The sequence below is a fragment of the Plectropomus leopardus genome, chromosome 5 (assembly GCF_026936395.1).
Source record: "Plectropomus leopardus strain MGB_pleo_1.0 chromosome 5, ASM2693639v1, whole genome shotgun sequence".
NCBI classification, from domain to species: domain Eukaryota; kingdom Metazoa; phylum Chordata; class Actinopteri; order Perciformes; family Serranidae; genus Plectropomus; species Plectropomus leopardus.
Genome location: NC_142180.1, coordinates 12,063,015 through 12,081,398, shown reverse-complemented (window position 1 = coordinate 12,081,398; position 18,384 = coordinate 12,063,015). Strand labels below are relative to the sequence as shown.

General features: G+C 38.4%; 2 protein-coding genes across 5 annotated transcripts in view; one reads left to right on the top strand and one right to left on the bottom strand.

Annotated features, from left to right (window-relative positions):
- The first annotated feature begins 1,001 nt into the window (after positions 1-1,001).
- Positions 1,002-8,877, top strand: mpl (MPL proto-oncogene, thrombopoietin receptor). Of its 2 annotated transcripts, none has more exons than XM_042514481.2 (12): positions 1,002-1,273; positions 1,680-1,794; positions 2,275-2,450; positions 3,254-3,411; positions 4,167-4,311; positions 4,448-4,562; positions 4,833-5,002; positions 5,533-5,675; positions 6,257-6,416; positions 6,704-6,788; positions 7,009-7,096; positions 7,371-8,877. In XM_042514481.2, exons 1-12 carry the CDS (start codon positions 1,069-1,071, stop codon positions 7,794-7,796), a joined length of 1,986 nt encoding a protein of 661 aa, XP_042370415.2. In that variant the 5' UTR covers positions 1,002-1,068; the 3' UTR covers positions 7,797-8,877. The 2 variants fall into 2 exon arrangements, with proteins under 2 accessions (XP_042370415.2, XP_042370422.2); XM_042514488.2 differs by having other exon boundaries at positions 1,003-1,273; positions 1,683-1,794.
- A 468-nt stretch (positions 8,878-9,345) lies between these two features.
- Positions 9,346-18,384, bottom strand: part of ddah1 (dimethylarginine dimethylaminohydrolase 1) — a 109,462-nt gene continuing 100,423 nt past the window's right edge. For all 3 annotated transcript variants that reach the window (XM_088077525.1, XM_042514495.2, XM_088077524.1), the window contains exons 6-7: positions 17,276-17,419; positions 9,346-12,762 (exon numbers count right to left, since the gene is read on the bottom strand). In XM_088077525.1, the coding sequence (XP_087933651.1) occupies positions 12,646-12,762; positions 17,276-17,419 (261 nt within the window). In that variant the 3' untranslated portion in view covers positions 9,346-12,645. The remainder of the gene's footprint in view (positions 12,763-17,275; positions 17,420-18,384) is intronic.

Genomic DNA, 18,384 nt, shown 5'->3' with positions numbered 1-18,384 from the left:
CAGGGAATGACAGAAAATACTGATAACACAGGTGAAACAAATCAGTGAAACACAGACAGAGGGACACAGAATCAGGAAAACAAAGAGAAAGGGAGAGAGACAGAGAAAAAGCACAGGTGACAAACAAGGAGTAAAAATACAAAATAAAACAGGAAACAGAACATCAGTATCTAGAAACAAGGGAAAACTAGAAAACAGAAAACCCGAAGACAAAGTCCACAGTGTAACAAAACCCCCAAACCATGACAATTTGTAGGTGAGCTATGTTAAAATAATAGGAACATGCTGATGTACTCTGCTCTTGTGCAGTAGATCAGGATGTGGTAAATCAGCAAGATGTGCTGGGAACTTTTTTTAAACTCCTCTGAAGCCATAAGCACGCTTGTGTGTACCCGATTAGGGAGGAAGCACTGAGAAACTAAGAGAAGGTCTGACGTATGCGGCTACCAAGGAACTTGAAAACTGTACACTGTCTTAACTGTAAACAGTTAGTGTCTGACCTGCCTTAAATTTTTGAGTTGATTGAATTTGAAAATACAAGTTGAATCATTACAAAACTTTCTCAACTTGCCTTTTTTAATTCAGCCAACTTAAAAATGAATAAATAAATAAAAATACTTTTGACAGTGAAGCTTGAGGAGCACTCATCATCACTCTAGTGAGTGTTCTCCATGTCTAGATTTTAGGTCCTCAAAAGGCTCATGAAGCCTCTGTTAGTTATGAGTCTCTCTCCAAATTGATTAAAACGCTTTTGAGCTTAAGAAATTGTTGTTAGAGTAAGAAGAACAAAAACACTGCTAACGCAGCAAAACAATGGACTGAAACATGTACCAGGTTTCATTGGCAGTAACATCCCCAGTTTGTTATTCTGTCTAAGGCAGAATGATTATTTTATTAGATATATTTCTATAGATTCAGTTAATATACCTATAGTATAATATGCCTTTTTTTGGTTGTTACTTGTACTATGCACAAAGCATGCTTCCTGCTCTGAGCACAACTCTTCACATTGGGCCAACCCCTTAGCACCACTTAACCCTGCCCACCCATGCCAACTGAAAAGCATGCATGCCAGACAACACACACAATGCACATACACAAGCAAGTGCTGTTCTAGTTAAGTGCCATGGTGATTCAGAATACACAATCCCACCAGTAACCATGAATTCACCCTGGAGGTGGGAGATGCTCCTTATCAGCCTGTGGATACAAGTGGGCGCTGTGCCTGGGATACATTGCAGGGATGGGACTGTCAATCATCTGTCAAGGGAAGGTAAGGCTTAAGGATGGTTATTTTATGTACTGAGGTACAATTTTGAACCAATTCTCAAACAATTCAGGAGCTCAAATTTTTCTCAATTACTGATTATTACCATGGAAAATACTGGTTATAAAGAACCCCCAAAGTCCCAAATTGTGTTCTTTATTAAGTCTTGTGAGATGTTAATTTGTGCGATTAAGAAAATAGGTTGAAGGTAGAAATTACAGTTTTGTGCAAACCAGTATAAGGACAAAACAACATGTTGTTCAAAGCTACTATCTTGTGGGAATGAGGTATATAATACCACAAAGATCTATTTCAGGCTTCCTGCAATGAAATATCTTGTTCTCTCAAGGTAACTTTACTTTTTTAAACTTTTTTTGCTCGTGCTCATGTATCATATTCTTAATTTCTCAAGCAGATATTTTGCTCTTAAAGGATGAGCAGGATCCAAAATGTTTCACCCGGACAGAAGAGGATTTCACCTGCTTCTTTGAGACTGCAGACAACAGGACTTATGATTTACTCTACAGGTTAGACAAGGAAAGTTACTGCATGGACAGTAAATCTCGAATGTGTATTATATTAAGGGACCTCAGAGAAATCATTTAAACAGTACTTTCATTAAAAATGTTCTGAATCATATTGTTCAGGATTTTTTTATATTCTTGACAAGCTGCTATTCATTTAATGTTAGTTATTTTTGTATATTAGTATAGGTGTGAACTTGAAGTGTCTTATCATAGGCTTCCCCACTTTGTATTCTAAGACATAACAGGTTTACATTTATTATTATTATTTTTTTTAAAATTTGAATGATGTCATGTTTTTTCTACTTCTTTATTCACTTTTGTCTGCATTTGAACCCTACATACATTTTTCACATGTATGATTAGTCACCTTAAAGCACTGTGAACTGCACTTACATGTGTGAAACATGCCATACAAATGGTTAATTAATTGATTAATATGTATCACCATGTCTATTGTTCTTGTCACTTATTCTGATGAAGCCCGCCAGAGAAAAGACGTGAAATGTCTGTCCAGAGAGGAGAGGACGGAACCTTCCTCCACATCTACTCATTTCCTGAGCGGGATGTTTTATTGTTTGTGGGCATGCACCTTGAAGTGGTGGAGCACAACACCAACACCAGCATCTACAGTCGGACTGTCTCTGTGGAAGACCACTGTAAGACATTTCTTTTTACAACGTTTACTTGATAAAAAAATTATTGGAAAAAAAGAAACACACATGAAACCATATGCATAAGTGAGCATATGTGTGGTGATTCTGTCACATGGGCAAAAAGAGATTTCAGATCCACTGTACACAAAAATATAATTGGTTAAGGTTAGGACGCAGCATTCATCAGGGGTATGGGCATAAGGGTCACAATGTGGATTCAGTGATTAAAAGTTCATAAATGAACCAGTTTATGTTGGCTTATATGGTTAAAAAAAAACTTGACCACGATAAAAAATAGGTGGTTAAATACACAAATATAAAGATGCAACACAATATAGTTAATAATAAAACAGTAGGGGAAAGCAGGAAGAGTAAAAATTAGGGAAAAATTAAATTACATTATTAAAACTATGACTAATTTTTCGACTAAATCAGATCCAGTCTTTATTTCATATTTGAAAGTTCACAGAAGGATAAACACAGGAGTAAGGGTTAGGATTTTAAACAGGTTTAAGTGTTTTGTTTACAAGCTTGTGTGAGCGATGAGGATTTTCTATTTGCAGAATGTAATTTTTACATGTTTGCATCTATCTTGCATCCTGGTTTAGAGGACCAAAGTTCTAAGCATGAAATGCAAGAGAGGAAGTACTGTGTGCTAGCGAAGTGGCAAGCATCCAATACAACGAGCAGGGTTAGCTGATGCTCAGGCAAGATAAGCGCGTTCTGGGTCTTTGCAGTGATCTCCGAGATTATTATTATTGATTGATTCTGCAATGTAATTTTTCCATCATCTTTTTTGTGTCCAGTGCTTGTGGACCCTCCCTTCAGTGTTTCTTTACACCACAATGGCCGAGCAGGACAGCTGCAGGTTTCATGGCAGACAAATGTTATGAAATACTGGAAAGATTATATGAGGTCTATGGTTCGATACTTCTCCAAGGGGCTGGGAGAGAAGACAAAAGAGGTACATATCATTTTAGCTTATACACACTATATGTGAGCACATGGGCAGTTTATAAAGCATTTAGGTATCGGTACACCCAGCGTGTGAGTTAGTCTGGTGGGCTTTTGTGCTCCATACCAACTGTCTTTTGTCTTGACTGCATCTTTATGGTAATTATGGGGGCCCCCAAAGTCTAAATGTGCTACTCAATACATTAATAAATAACAGTGTTTGCCAGATAATTAACATGGGGTATTAAAAGAAGATGGAGTTTTACATATAGTCCTTAAACCTCAAAATCAGTAAGTGACTAAAAAGTAGGATAAAATAAAACATTTAACATTTTACATGAACTTTTGAGTTAACTAATTTCTATTTCACTTTGACTTAAATGTGTGAACTAAATATACAAAAAATAAATGAATAAAAAAGCTAGAATAAATAAACAAATGAAGAAGCCATTTGCTTTTAGATTTTATTTTATTTATCAAACAATGTTATTTATGTAATCAATTAAATCTCTATCTCATCTGATAATCAAGTTAATGTGCTAGTTTGAGTCATTAATTGATGCAGTAAAACATCACTACGTGTTTATTTTCTTCTACGCTGACAAACCTGTTTATTACACTAGAGTCTGTAGCCTATCATTTTTTTAAATCAACTTTTTTCACTAAGTACTATTCATGATCTTTATTCACCTTTGGGCCTGTTTTGGTGATTACAATAGGTGATGAATACTATTGTAAAATCTATCATGTTTGTGATCTCTAAAGGCAAAGACTGGCGACATATTAGACTCTCTGGCACCAGGGGAGGAGGTTGAGGTCCAAGTTAAGGTCAAATGTGCCTTTAACTCAGATGCCGGACACTGGAGCCGTTGGTCAGCCCCTGTGCGAGCTGTGGTCCCCCAAAGTGCAGGTGTGTCTAACTAAGAAGAGCGTAATGTGTGAGGATGTGGTAAAGAAGTGGTTATCCACAGCGCAACATCTCATCCTGTGACCTCTTCTGTCACAGACGCAATACCTTAACGAGAAATTCTTTCTCTTTTTTTTAGATGATACTTCATTAACATGCTACACGACTGACCTACAAAATATAACCTGCCGGTGGAATAGGAGCAGATATGGGGAAGAGAATGAGTATAAACTTTTTTACAAGATGAGACTCAGGTACATTACTGACTACATTACTACTACACATTCTCTCACTGACTGAGAAGTCCTCAGATCTCTGTGCTAAAGTAAAAGTATGTTACATTAAGTTTTAGTGGAATATGAAGTTGTTGTTTTTTTATTATATCCTTCCTTCTTGTGCTCCTATCATTCCTTTCATTTCCCATTGTATACTAACCACAGCAATAGACAGAACTTTTAAGTTATGCCCCAAAACACACTGACATTCCCTTTGTTTGGCTGTGATTTGCTGTGATGATCTTACAGTGAAGCTTTGGGATGGACAGAGTGGACCAAGTGTCTCGCTGACAGGGACTTGACTGAACTGTGCCGCTTTCGTGGAGATGAGTCCAGAAAAATCAGGGTGAAGCTCAGCAGCAGTTCAGCTCCAATTAACAGAACCTTCTATACTCAAGACTTCACTCTCAACAAGAGTAGTGAGTCATTTTTTGCTCTCTTTGGATGTGCAATCTGTGTTTCTTTTGCTTTTCGGGTTAGTTTTGTCTTCGATTTTATTACATCAGATAAGGACAACAGAGACTAAAAACTGCGCTGTGCTAAAAATTGTTCATGTTAATTACGGTTTGGTCAAATATTACTCATAGGCGAAGATGCTTTCACATCTGCTTTTACTAAGCAGTTCAAGGAACTCTGTATTACTAAGCAGTTGCACCACAAATAAACTAGAGAAATTTGAGTCAATATATTTAAGCCCTTCTTATATTAATATTACATTACACACATTAATATAATCTATAATTCAAAATCCTATTTGATCATATAACTCACATAAATTATATGCTTTCTCTACATTACTTGCAGCAGACTACATTTTCCAAGTACTATGAGAGTAAGAGCCCAAGTAGCCTAATTGCTACCTCTTTTTTTACCTCTTAATTTCTCAAGCCTCAGAGAATTTTTGTCTCCATGTCTTTCTGTACTGAATAAATGATTTTTTTTTTTTTAGTCAAAACATCCCCACCGTATCATCTGAGAGGAGCACTAGAGAAAGACAGGTTGTGCTTGAAATGGGAAGCTCCTCTTTTGTCTCTGTCAGCTCACCTGCAGTATGAAGTCGGCTACCAGATCAAGGAGAGTGAAGCATGGATGGTAAGATGTTTTTATGGCTATACAAATTTATGTTTTTCTTTGTTTATTTTTGTAATGGCTAAGATATCTTATACTGGTAGGACTGTGTCTGGCTTTTTTTTTTTTTTTTACAGTGATTTGTGAACTTTTTTTCCAGTTCTTTTTTACTCCCTCAGCTCTTTCAGATTCGCTGGCAACATTTATTCATTAGTAAACTTAACGTCTGTGGAATTTAATGGGAATATATAGAACTTTTAGAATAATTCTGATAGTGTTTGTAGACAAATAATGGCTGCTATAGCAGTATTATTGTCATTCTTGATGTTACCACTAGATAGCACCAAAGAGAGGAAGATCAATCCCATGTACATATGGCAAGTGGCAGAGTAAAAAAAAATGCAAGATGATTTATTATATTGGTTTAAACCAATGGATGCTGCACAAATTTTGATTAGCTGATTATGCAATTTTTTTGTGTAAATAAAGCAGTATTCAGGAAATTAAAGAAACTGAATGGTAGGGAGCATGATTATATATTATCACTAAGAAGGCCAATTTAATGCTCTTAAAACCGAACGTCAAATTGACCTTTCTGTCCCCAGACGGTGTCCCTAAAGGGTCCTGAGACCAGCGCATGTCTAGAGGTTCCAACAGGTAGCCAGTACAGTGTTAAGTTAAGAGCTAAACCCAATGGTTCCATTTACTCAGGCTACTGGAGTGACTGGTCAGATGTGGTAACTGGTGACACCCCCACTGACATAGGTAAGCTCACACTGATAAAAAAAAAAAGTTGCACAAAATGCAATGCAGCAATTTCTTAAGATAAAGAAACTGCTGCAGTAGATTCCTAATTATTTTGTAAGCTCTCAATAAAACAGTTTTGTTCCATTTTGTTTGTGATAACTAATGTAGTAGTATATGATATGCACTGTGCCTTGATATAATAAAATACATATTACAGACTTATGAAATGCAGTTCTCTGTTGCACTAATTATATAACATTACTGGGCATCATTCGAACCTTAATGCTGTATAAAAACCTTCACAGGCATATTACTCGTGCTCGTGTGTATCCCTGTCTCAATGCTGATTATTGCACTCATTTTCATCTCCATGTTTTCCACATACTTCAGGTAGGTAATCAGCCACCTCTTAGGCTTACATTTTGAAATAAAATAAAATCCAAACAAAAAAATACCTTTTAAATGGATATCAGTTTGTACTTTACAATCACTTGCATATATTTTAAATCTAATTTCATGCTATTTTTTATTCTAGAAATCATTTTAATCTCTAACCACTCTACCATCTACTCAGCTATTTTCATGTCATTTATTTTGTGTGCTTTTGCAGCAAGCTCAAGCATTATTTTTGGCCGCCGGTACCTGACCTTGACAAAGTCCTTCAAAGTTTTCTGACAGACATTAACGAGCCAAAATGGGTAAATTATTTAACAATTTATACATGATATACATGCACTATTACATTGCAAAGGGTTAGCATTCCATTAAACGAAATTTGTACCCTGGTGAAACAGTTTTTTCTTCTACAGGAAAAATCAGGTTGTCTGACTAATTTATGATAGGAAATAGGTAAAACACAAGTAATAATAAAGTATATATTTTAAGAGTGATGTGAGTCTAGGTAACAAATTAAATGGTGTTTTAATGGTGTTCCCCAGTGTTATAATGAACTACTTTGTGCTTACACTACAGAATCCTCCAATAACAGCAAAGCAGTGCCCTGAGGAGACCACTTCATCTGTGGTGGAGATTATGTCTGAAGACGAGGTTTCCGAATTAGGGAAGCCATCAGAGGAATCCACCCAGCTCCTGTCACCAGAAAGCCTTGGGATTGAAATCTTTCCAGACTATGTGACTCTGAACAAAGACAGTGTCATTCTCTGCCCAAACGGAAACAAGTATGTCTACGAGGACATTGGAGAGAAAGACGCCCTGGGGGCGAGAGATGAGCTCTTCCAAACATGTCACTGTCCCTCCACTGATGGATCAGCCAGCTTAGGCAGTGAGTTTCTTAACAGTTCCTACTTGCCCCAGGCTGAGCCTGCAGACAGCTTCGACTGCAAGTTCACCAGTGTGAGGGGGCCAGGAAACCTCTATACTAATCTCCCCTGTAGCTAAATGTTCAGTTGTACTTTTTTACCACTGCTGGTGCACATTAGATGTATAAACCTTTTTTTAAGTTTGGGTTGGAGTTTTTTTGCACTTATTTTATAGGACAGCTAAGTATAAAAGGGGTAGAGATATAGGGGATAACAGTTCACGTTTTAGGTTTAAATGCTGTTAAAAATATTAAGATATACTATATTTAATATTATATTAATAATTGTATATATGGTTTCTTTCATATTAGGGCTGAAAATTTATCTCCACCGCACTGCTGTGTGGCTTTATGTCCACTAGAGTGAACAGGAGATCACAAGATATTTTGTGAGATGGCAAGAAAAGATGTTCCAGGAAACAGTATTGTATAGTATCTGTAAATGAACAGGTAGAAGGCTATTGTCCTACTACGCTTACTTACTTTGGACAAAGAATTGGGATTGGGAATTTTGAGAGGAAGATGCATTAGAAAAAAGAAAGAAGAATTTAAACTGACACCCATATAATATACTGAACATACATAAAAGTGCAACACTTTTGTTTTTGCTCCCATTTTTTACAGGTTAATATTAAATATTAATGACTTTCTGTAGCCTTTTATTGTGAACAGTTCAAGGTACACCTGTGAGGTAATGGTGCTGTTTAGTAAGCATCTTAACATGCCACAGTTGTCAGGGCAAGTGCTCACTAAAATGGATTTGAACACATCTGTGACCAAAATTTGAGAGAAATCTATCGATCAAGTCTACAATTTAGTCTTGGGACTTTAACTTAAACCTGTGAAAAATGGGAGAAATAACAAACATGTTTTTATTTATGTAGTTCTCCCTTATGGCACCTTCAGTTGTATTTGTCACAATATAAACTGAGAATGTGACAGATTGAAACTATTACTGTTAAAACAATGTGTCAGTTTGAGTTTGTACTTTAAAATAAATAATTCTAGTGTAACTTCTGCTCAAATTTTCCAAATTTCCTTGCCAATGTTTACTCTTATATTAACTCTTGTCTCAAGCTTTTGCTTCATTATGCATTATATTATAACTTGAGGATTTTTATTTTTGTCAATAACCAATAAAGCTATTTTTTTCCTGTTGCATTTTTAGTGAAGGCAACCTTTTGGACTTTTCTGGGAACAAGTCAAACCACAGCATAAGCATTTTTAACCGACTTGAGCAGCTTTTCTTACTTGTAAATAAATAGCAACAGTCTATATACAAAGCTCATTTCAATCTGTCTTACATTTTTGGTGTCACTAGGTGGCAGAAGAGATCAACGGTCAGAGTGAATTTCTGTGTCGTCAGAGTGAGTCCTCACTGAGACACAGGCAGTTTGTTCTGTACCACTGAAAATGAGAGCACAGTTAGATTTTGACCTAAAATCACAATTGTATTTCTTCTCATCAGATGCCTCATATCAACATGGTCCTTGAGGATTAAACTTGCAAATACATTATCAAATGCTGTTAAATAAAATATGAACTGTAATTAAATTGATCCTAAAATGACAGTTAACCACAGCAGCTGGAGATTATTAAAACCTGATATCACAAAAAAAGCACAACATCTGAATGTTAGATGTTAATTTATTACACAAAGTAGACGAAAGGCTCAATTTAAGATGACTCAAATAATTATTACTCACAACTTGTATGAAATCTAAGAGACCTCAGTTGGAACCAGGGCAATCACAACATCATGACTACTGTGGTGAGTAAGGGGGTTAGGAAGAGGATAACAAAGTCAGCACACATTTTCAGGAGCGGTTACTCACAGACAGGTTTTGCCAGTCAAGAGCCAAAAACTACATTAAATGTTCTGATTTTAAATCAGCGATAGGAAAAGGTTATGGTGCCCCAGAGCTGGACAAGCCATGGGTGATTTAAAGCAATGTGAGAGGGGGTGACAATTTTAGATAAAATCCAGTGGTTGACATAATCGACTGTGTTTGACTGCTCCTGCCTGGCTCAGCCTTCTGAAGTAACTCCATGAGAATCACAACTGGATGCTCTTGCAACCATGCTATCACCCAGCATCCAGCAAGCCCGCCTTCTGTAAAATATACTACCAGTGTCACACTTTAACAGCAGTCCATCACATCTACAGTGTTCGCCAGACTGTATGATATCATGACCATAAATTAGCCTGGATCGACTATGAGGCAATAGCAGCGGGTGGGAGAGAGCGAGTGTTAAGAGTGAGGCAGAAAGACAGAGAAAGTTTAAGAGAGTCAGTGTTTACTGGTGTACAAGCCTCTCCTCCCAACAGGAATTCTTTCCATGTTTCATCACTGCCCGCTTGCCCATACGCAAACGTCTGCAGAGGGAGGCTGAATCACCTCCTTGATGTCATTTCCTCAACTTTCACTTACAATCACAGTGAGGAAAAACATAATTTCACATGTCTTTACAGTATATAGTGTATGTACAGTATACACTTTCACACACACACACTATCATATCTATGGGCCTCAAACACCAATTCAGCAACAGCAGAAATAAGGCCACCAAATCAGAGCTCATCCCTCACACTGTTTGCAGCTACCAACATGGAAACACATCAAAACGGTTAGCTTGTTCTGCATGCTGAGTGCAAACTCTCTCACTGCAGTCACATTCTCTGCTATTGGATTTAGTGGAACAGACATCAGTTTCACAGCATGCTCTGAGTCAGTTTGAGTAAAAACTGCCAGACGGGAGAGAAAAAAGAACCAGTGTAATCAACAACACAGGCAGAACCAATGGAGTGAGAAAACTACAGTGCCTTCAGACTCATTCAGCAGGAGTACAGTCGTTGGTTTCCCATACAGACATTAAGAGGAGCAGAGGTGTTATGTTGGAATAAATGAAAGCTTAATTGTACAATAATGAAAACATACATTCCCCACACAGGCAGATTTGATCCGTCCTCTGTAAGGTTGGCACAGATAATTGGCATTCCTACATGACTCTAAACAAAGGCTCACCAGGAGGGATGCCAAATTGCTAAAACAAAATGGTCCTTGTAGAATAAATTAAAAGGCTACTGTTCGCTCCTGTAGCTGGCAGCAATTACTGAAATCAGTCAAAAATTGTATCCAGCACTGTACAATCAGAAGCTATGATTATTATGCAACAGTTATGAAAAAGTAAGAGCACCTCAGGTCTCAGTGGCAGTACATTCGCAATCAATCGCCAATATTGACATTAAGTTTTCCATCATATCTTCAGAAGGTTTTTCAAGAACTGTATTTTCAGAGTGAGAGATCAAAACAACCTCATAGATGTGGCCATGCATTTTTATAAAATACAGAATGCTGTGTTAGGGGTTTTGAATATTCTAAGGTTATGAGATATATTCAGCACCAACTGTAAAGAAACAGCAATAATTTAACATGTCATATAGCTGTATTTTGGTTTTGTTTTTGCCTTCATCTTACACCAAAATACACTTCTTGAAAAATGCATTACAAACCAAGTCCCTATTGAATTATCTACCCAAACATACGCAAAATTAAATCACAGTTAAAATGGTGCATGTAAACAGCACAAACCATTTGTATACATTTCCCACTTTAGATGTCAGTTAGTTATGTAATTCTTAAACCTGCAGTGTAATGTCAGACAGACTCTATTTCAATGGCAACAAAAAGGATTTATCAAACAGATCCATCTGGTTTTGTTGCTCCAGCACTCTGTTCTGTGTGGTCCTCTTAAACGGTTGTAAACATCGATTAGAGTAAGCAAGGATTGGTCTAGACACGAGCAGTAGGGGCTCTCCAGGTTCAAAAGGCTGGGGGGAATTAACGTAACACATGTTTTATTCCTCCTCTGATCTGAGATCAGATTAATTACAATCAAACTTTACAAGTTTGTAGACTAGTTGGGACAAAAAGTGTCAATAACTATGTAAAACATGTCCGGCTATTGAACATGTGAAACTAAATGACCCAATTTCTAACCTCCGAGTCTTCTTTTATCTTCTTTTCAGCTTTTTATAGAAAATATAATAAGATTACTTTTAATGTAATGTCCTAATTATTGTAGAGAGAATAGCTGTGTTTCCATAAACATATTTTTATGTGTATTTTAAGTGTTGTTTAAGAAAAGCTGTGTGGAAATGGAAAATTTCATTAAAACTTCCTCAGTTATGCAAAATAGTTTTTATGCTCCCTTGCGGTGGTTTTTGCCTTTGTCCAAAAAGAGTTAATGCAATAAATGGGCTTTGCCAAATGAGTTCTGACATAGGAGACATTTAACTACCAAGACTGATCAGCTGTTTCCACTGATGGCGTCTTCATTCAATGCTTTAGAATCATTACACTAATTTGTCTTTGTCTCCAGACAGCATGAAACATACCCAATACAGGCTGAAATAAAAGCGCAAATAAAACCTGGCCAGTTGAAACACTTTCCTGAAAACCTAACTCAATTGTTCTCTTGTAGATTAGATGAACAGAGCAACTTCCGGGGCGCAATCTCTGCTTATCTACTCTGTGTGCTGGTGGATCGCAGCCCTGCCTAAAGCAGAACCTAAACTTCAGACAAAACTATGATTTGTAGAGCCTTGTTTGATTTCCTTGTCAAGATTTCAAAAGTTTGTTTACAATTTCCTTGTTAATTGAATGGAAACACGACTTATGATAACGTAAAACTAATTGTCATCTATTCACACTTTTTGAGAATGTTTCATGTAAATTAAGTGTTTTGGCGGAGCAGGGAGACCAGATCACTCCCTCCAATTTATATTTTCTTTGTCCCTCAGCAATAACACACTTGCCTATTCTTCCTCTAAGTACCATGATAGTTTTGCTAAACTTCAGGAGCCTTTGTGATTGGATACAGGCTCTGATGGTTACCATGCACTGAGAGACCTCCTGGTGAGCGTGCTCAGATGTTGGCCTTCTTGTTGATGAGTACAGAGCAGCATGTGAGGGCTCCATCCACTTTGACCTTCTCCATGTTGGACACGGGGATCAGCATGTGGTCCTTCAACTTCTCAAACACCTGCGGGACAAGCAGACAAGTCTGTCACTGGAAAAACTGACTTCTTTTACATCATTCTGTTCAGAATTTACTGACGATTATTACAGAATTATGTCAGCTGAAATTTAACAGATCATCACAATGTTCAGCCAAATATCATTGGAAAAAACATGTTTTAATGCCGTGATATATTTCAGAATCAAGAACCTGCCCCTGTACATTAAAAAAATAATCAAATACAAAATAGATATCGTCATGGCAACAGCTGTTAACTTTCTGCCACCCGACTCTGCCATTGGATGCCACATCTGTGAGTGAGTGCAACAGGTACTGACCAGCCTGTTCTACAACAAGCCCTTCAGAAAAGGCTGACGTACAGCTCAGCTGGCAGCCGTTGAACTGAAAGGGAAAACTTATGCAACACTTTATTTTGTTTACTCTACTTGACAACTTGTAATGTGTGATATAAAAGAGCTGTGGAGGGACACAAAATGTAAAATAGAAAAACAAGCATTCATAAAGATTTCCTGGTCTCCCGGCAAAATATATATATAAAAAAAGATGGGAGTGAGAACTATTACGACATTCACAAAAGACCCTCGTAAAGGAGTGTGTCACCCTGTGGACATGTTCCAGAAGAAAACCAGTGTTTTCCTACCGGACTTCCAAACCAGGATATTTTTCTCTTTAAACTCTCATTTCAACCCTGCTGTGATAGTGAGCGAGGCCTTGCGGCACAGCCAGAAGTCCAGTTAAACAAATTCTTATCTCATGATGCAACATGGCTGATGAAGCCTCTGGTGATCCAAACGCCATGTTTAAAGACGCCGCTCTCATGTGCCTTATAACTCTAGATTCTTCTCTATCCAAAACATTTTGTATAATTTGGGCAGGAGTCAAGGTCTGGGCTCTCCTTAAGTAATTCAAACAATGGCACTGCACCACCATACTCAAACACCATCACATCAGTTAACTAGAATTACGGCCCTTGCTGTTGTATGGCCCTGCAAAACAGTCAAGTTGCACTTACAATTTACATTAATCTCTGTGGAAAACATGGTTGCCAATGGATTTCCAGATAATAAGATATCTGAGCCAAGACTTCCTCTTTTTTACACCAGGGATTGTGCATGGTCCAATTGGCAACTTTTTGATAGGTTTTTTAGGTCGAGACGATTTTGACAGAAATCTGCTTATAGATGCAGAATAAAAACCAAAAAAAACATTAATTAAAAGCTTAAGCATTGTCATAGGACAAGTGATGGGTTCCGCGATGCCGGTCAATACATTGCCATCAGTAGCAACATCACCAAAGTAACCGGATGGAATCTTCATAGTAGGGGCTGATTTTAATCAACTCAGCCTTCAACTCCAAAGATGTAGCACGATCAAGGATAATTGTAATTTCGTTTTTTAAACTTCGTTTAAAAAATGACCAATAAATCTACCTTCTACTTTCTCTTTTACTCTCCACACTGGATGTTTATATGCAGCCAAGGTCAGCTCAAACATGACTGGCCAATACTACTCAAACTACAAACGAAAACCAGAACCCTTTTGATAGCAAAATCTTGGCCTGTTGCCTACAGATTCTGCAAGTGTATGCAGATATCTATTAGGGGAACACAGATGTGTGTACCATATTTAAAAGCAATCCATCCAATAGTATATGGAGACATTTCACTGAAAATCTAAAAAGTCAACTTCATAGTAATGCCAGATTAAAAGTTGGAGGATCACCAAAGTCAGACGGACACATCCTCTAAGTAACATAGACTTCTGTTTGGCAATCCATCCTACACTTGATGAGATATTTCAGTCTGAACCAAAGTTTTGGGCATCATCCAAAAAAACATCATTTAGACCACATGATTGGAGGGTCAACTCAGGGAATTTTGTGCTTTTGCATAACTCCCCCAAAACAACACCACTAAATCCCCTGCTTTTTATAGCATCTCCCCCTCCAAAGTGTCTCTTTTTTTTGGAACATTTCAAGCTGAGTTCTCATTACTGCGGTTGATATTTATATGTCAGGTCAGAGGGTGGCATGGTCGCACACAGTAGGAGCTGCTATATTTCACTGGGCCTTTTGTCTGCTCACTTTGTTTATCTCAAAACCAAGCCCTCTCGAACCGTCGCCAGTGCTAACCATTTAAGATGCCCTATTTCCACCCCCTCCGACCCCCACCAACCCACTCTCACGACCCCCTGCCTTTGTTAATGTGGAACTCTTATGTAACTTCACGAGCAAACTAAAAATAGACCGGAGATTAGCACAGACAATGTTTAGAGTTCGAAAGCAGAAGAAGTCTTGTAGAGAGTCTCTGGGATTGTGCTGAGAAATCTCTAAATCTCAGCAGAGGAAAACGCAACAAATTTCCTTGGGAAACATGTACCAACTGTAGACTTACTGTACAACAAGGCATGATAAATGTGCTATTCATATTTTTCCACTTTCTTTAAGCTACAGTTTCTTAAACACAAATTGGGAGCAAAAATAGGTCCCAAGCCAATTTCTGGTGGGTTTGAACATTTGAAAGGAAACTGGTTCATGGAACAAACATACATTCCTCAAATATTGTTCCAAATGGTCCGTTCAAAGGTGCTTCCAAAGCAGAAAGCACAAAATACACAAATAGAATTTTATTATGCTCAAGTTGAATTCCCTCAGTTAATCTTCCTGGAAAAATCTACTGAGCCTTCACCATAGATGTTAGGCCAAAGACGTATAATTTTGCGAATTCTTCCGTCTAAAAATAGCTGGCGGAGGTAGGGGTTTTAACCACAGAGTACATTTTGAGGTCTGAGCACTGTCTCTGCAGATGCTGGGTTCGAGCCTGTGAGAATCCTTTCGACTTGTTGTGATGTGGAGTGACCAAGGCATCTAAATAGCACGGATGCTGCTCAGCCTTTACCAAAACCCAACAGGCAAAGTGAGACAATAACATGTCATTCACAGTGAACTACTGTGGAAAACAATGTGTAATGTGTTGTGAGTGAAAGGAACATCTTGACTCTGTTTGGAAGTAGGTCACTGTATGTCTGAAAGAAATTTACGGAAAGTTGTGGTTATATGCATTCAGGCAGTGATGGTGTAAGCTGTGAGACACTGTTGGAGGTCATTTCAGCTAGGTATGTCTAGCCAGCACACAGCACTTAACAGTTTAACAAAGAACACATGCTTTAAGCATTGTTCTTAAGACGGCATCCAGAGCAAACCATCAGTATGTCTTTGGCAATAATTAGTTTTATCCTTGTAGATTTCTTTTAGCAGTTCCTGACATAGTGCCAACTTGGCAACAATAAGTACAAAAGACAGTTTTCTATCTAACAGCAAGCCATTTACTTTGATCAGGAATTGGTGCAGCCAGGGAAGTATTTTTTAAGGTATTTTTTGGCAATTTGCCCTCATTTCATAGTAAACCTTGGATCATGAGGATATCCAAAACAAGTACTTTAAAATGTAGATAAATGAAAAACAAATTAGATGTGACATTTTTGGTTTTGTAATAGAATAATTGTAATTTAAAGTATGTAAACCTGCATTAACTTTATTTTTACTTTTTATTTTTTGGCAACTTAAGACCCTGACACACAAAGTCGTCAGTTGGTCGTCGGGGAGCGTCTGTCAACCCAGTCGCTGCCGTGCGTCCTCTGCTGTTTGTCCTCATCAGCCATTGTCAGCCGTTTTCATCCCATGTAATCACTCTGGCTGGCAATTTGGCTTAGCACATGAGAAGAGAAACATAAGTTAAAAAAAAGTAGACAAAGGGCTAAAGTCAAGGAGGAGTGAGACTGAAACAAACTTGTTGTACAAAGTAAGATCATTCTTCGTCGAGACACAGGCGACATGAGGTGATACAACAGTCAACATTCATAGCCACTAAGTCTTTGATGTTGGCTTGGTATCAGGGCCTTTAAAGACACTGCAGAAGATAGAACCAGCATGAGATCTTCATAGCTGCAAACAGGTATGCACATGCATCCCCCCATTCACTGGCACGAACACAAACACACACCTTCAAACACACACACTTCACCTCCATGCCAGATTTCAGAGTTTTGAGGGTCTGACCAAGAGCTGCTGGTTGAAACTAAAAATATAAATTACAGCAGCTTTAAGAACTGTTTTAAATCAAGTTTTTTAAGGGGAAAAAAAACACCCAAAGTCTCTGGCTCCTAGTCTGGCGTCTGAGTCATGTCCACAAAAGCCCACATCACATAAAACTGCCAGTTCCTTTGTTAAAAAAAACTGTGCTGGCTGTGGTTGACTTGTGGTGGTCTGTGTAAAACAACCACATACTGTAGATTCTGCAGGGTTTCCCTCTCCAGCCACTTGTTTATCTCAGAGGTCTGGACAGGATGGAGAGCGACAAAGGCAAGTGCTCTTTAAATATAAGCCACTAAACCAGCGTGGCTGTCCTGACGGTGTTTCTTCCTCCCAAAGGTGTAGCCTCAGGATTGTAAATGAATATGTGATTTTGCGCATGAGATAAAGTCACGCTGTGTGGATGTGAAATGAGCCGAGCATTACCTTGGCACTCTCTGGATACTGCTCTGCTGTGGTGTGCAGAAGCACATGCCCCTTATTAGGTAGGTTCATGTAGATGCAGTTGGCAGCCAAGTCGTCAGGCACCGTCAGTTTGTCATAGCGATGGTCACTCATCTGCTGCATAATCTACACACACAGATAAAAGACAGACAATAGACATTTAGGTTAACTAACAGGCTGCATGGTGTCCACATGACTTTCACAGAGACAGACAGAAAACAGTTATTCAGACTATCAGGCACTTTGAGTCAGAAGCAAGGTCACAATACCAAAGGCAACACCACATCTTTCTGCGGGCCAAACCACTTTCGGGGCCTGGGGGGCCTTAATGGAGAACACAGGAGCAGACAGACATTCTTTCTCAGCAGATGTCATGTTATTTATGCAATCTGAAGGAGGCTAAGGTGGGACAGGCGGTGAGGGGAGGGGAGAGAGGCTGAGAAGACGCCCCTGTTGCCAAGTGGAAGTCGGGGGGTGAGGATGTTATGACCAGAGGAGAGGCAGGTGCCTGTTAATGTTTATGAGCAGAACATCTGCGGACGGATACCTCAGAGACGAGGAGGGGAGGGGAGGTGGAAAGTGTGTTTAAAAAAAAAAAATCCAAAGCGTCAACATTCAGAAAAGGTATTTTGAGAAGTGAGAGTTTCATCAGATATAGACATCCTCTTATTTCTTCTCTCTCCATGCTCCTCTTTTTGTCATCACCCTCTGTCTTTAAAGGGATTCTTTGCCAATAACTAACCAGCTTTGTATCTAACATCGAGGGCAGTGTGTGTGTGTGTGTGTGTGTGTGTGAATAAACTGTGTTAAACTTCCCTCTATCTAACCAGTGCTAAGATCTCCCTGCTCCTTGGTCAACAAACCTTTTGCTGGCTCCTGGGCTGCTGCTTAGACTATAGGCTGTACTTGCACATTTTTATATTGCCCACCACCAATACCGCCAGCACGGGCACAAACAGAGAAGTGGATCAAGAGACAGACCTGCATATCGCTCTCTCTCAAACTCATATCAAATGGTAAAACTAGGCAGTGCTTATAAAATATAAACTGAGATCTATTACTGTATTGCCGATTTCTCTAGTAAAAAGGTT

Bases quoted from the DNA above. Each gene is read 5' to 3' on its own strand.
- mpl (XM_042514481.2), top strand. From the start codon at position 1,069: ATGCCAGACAACACACACAATGCACATACACAAGCAAGTGCTGTTCTA. The intron at 1,795-2,274 runs GTTAGACAAGGA...ATTCTGATGAAG, and splicing joins ACTTATGATTTACTCTACAG to CCCGCCAGAGAAAAGACGTG. The intron at 5,676-6,256 runs GTAAGATGTTTT...TTCTGTCCCCAG, and splicing joins AGGAGAGTGAAGCATGGATG to ACGGTGTCCCTAAAGGGTCC.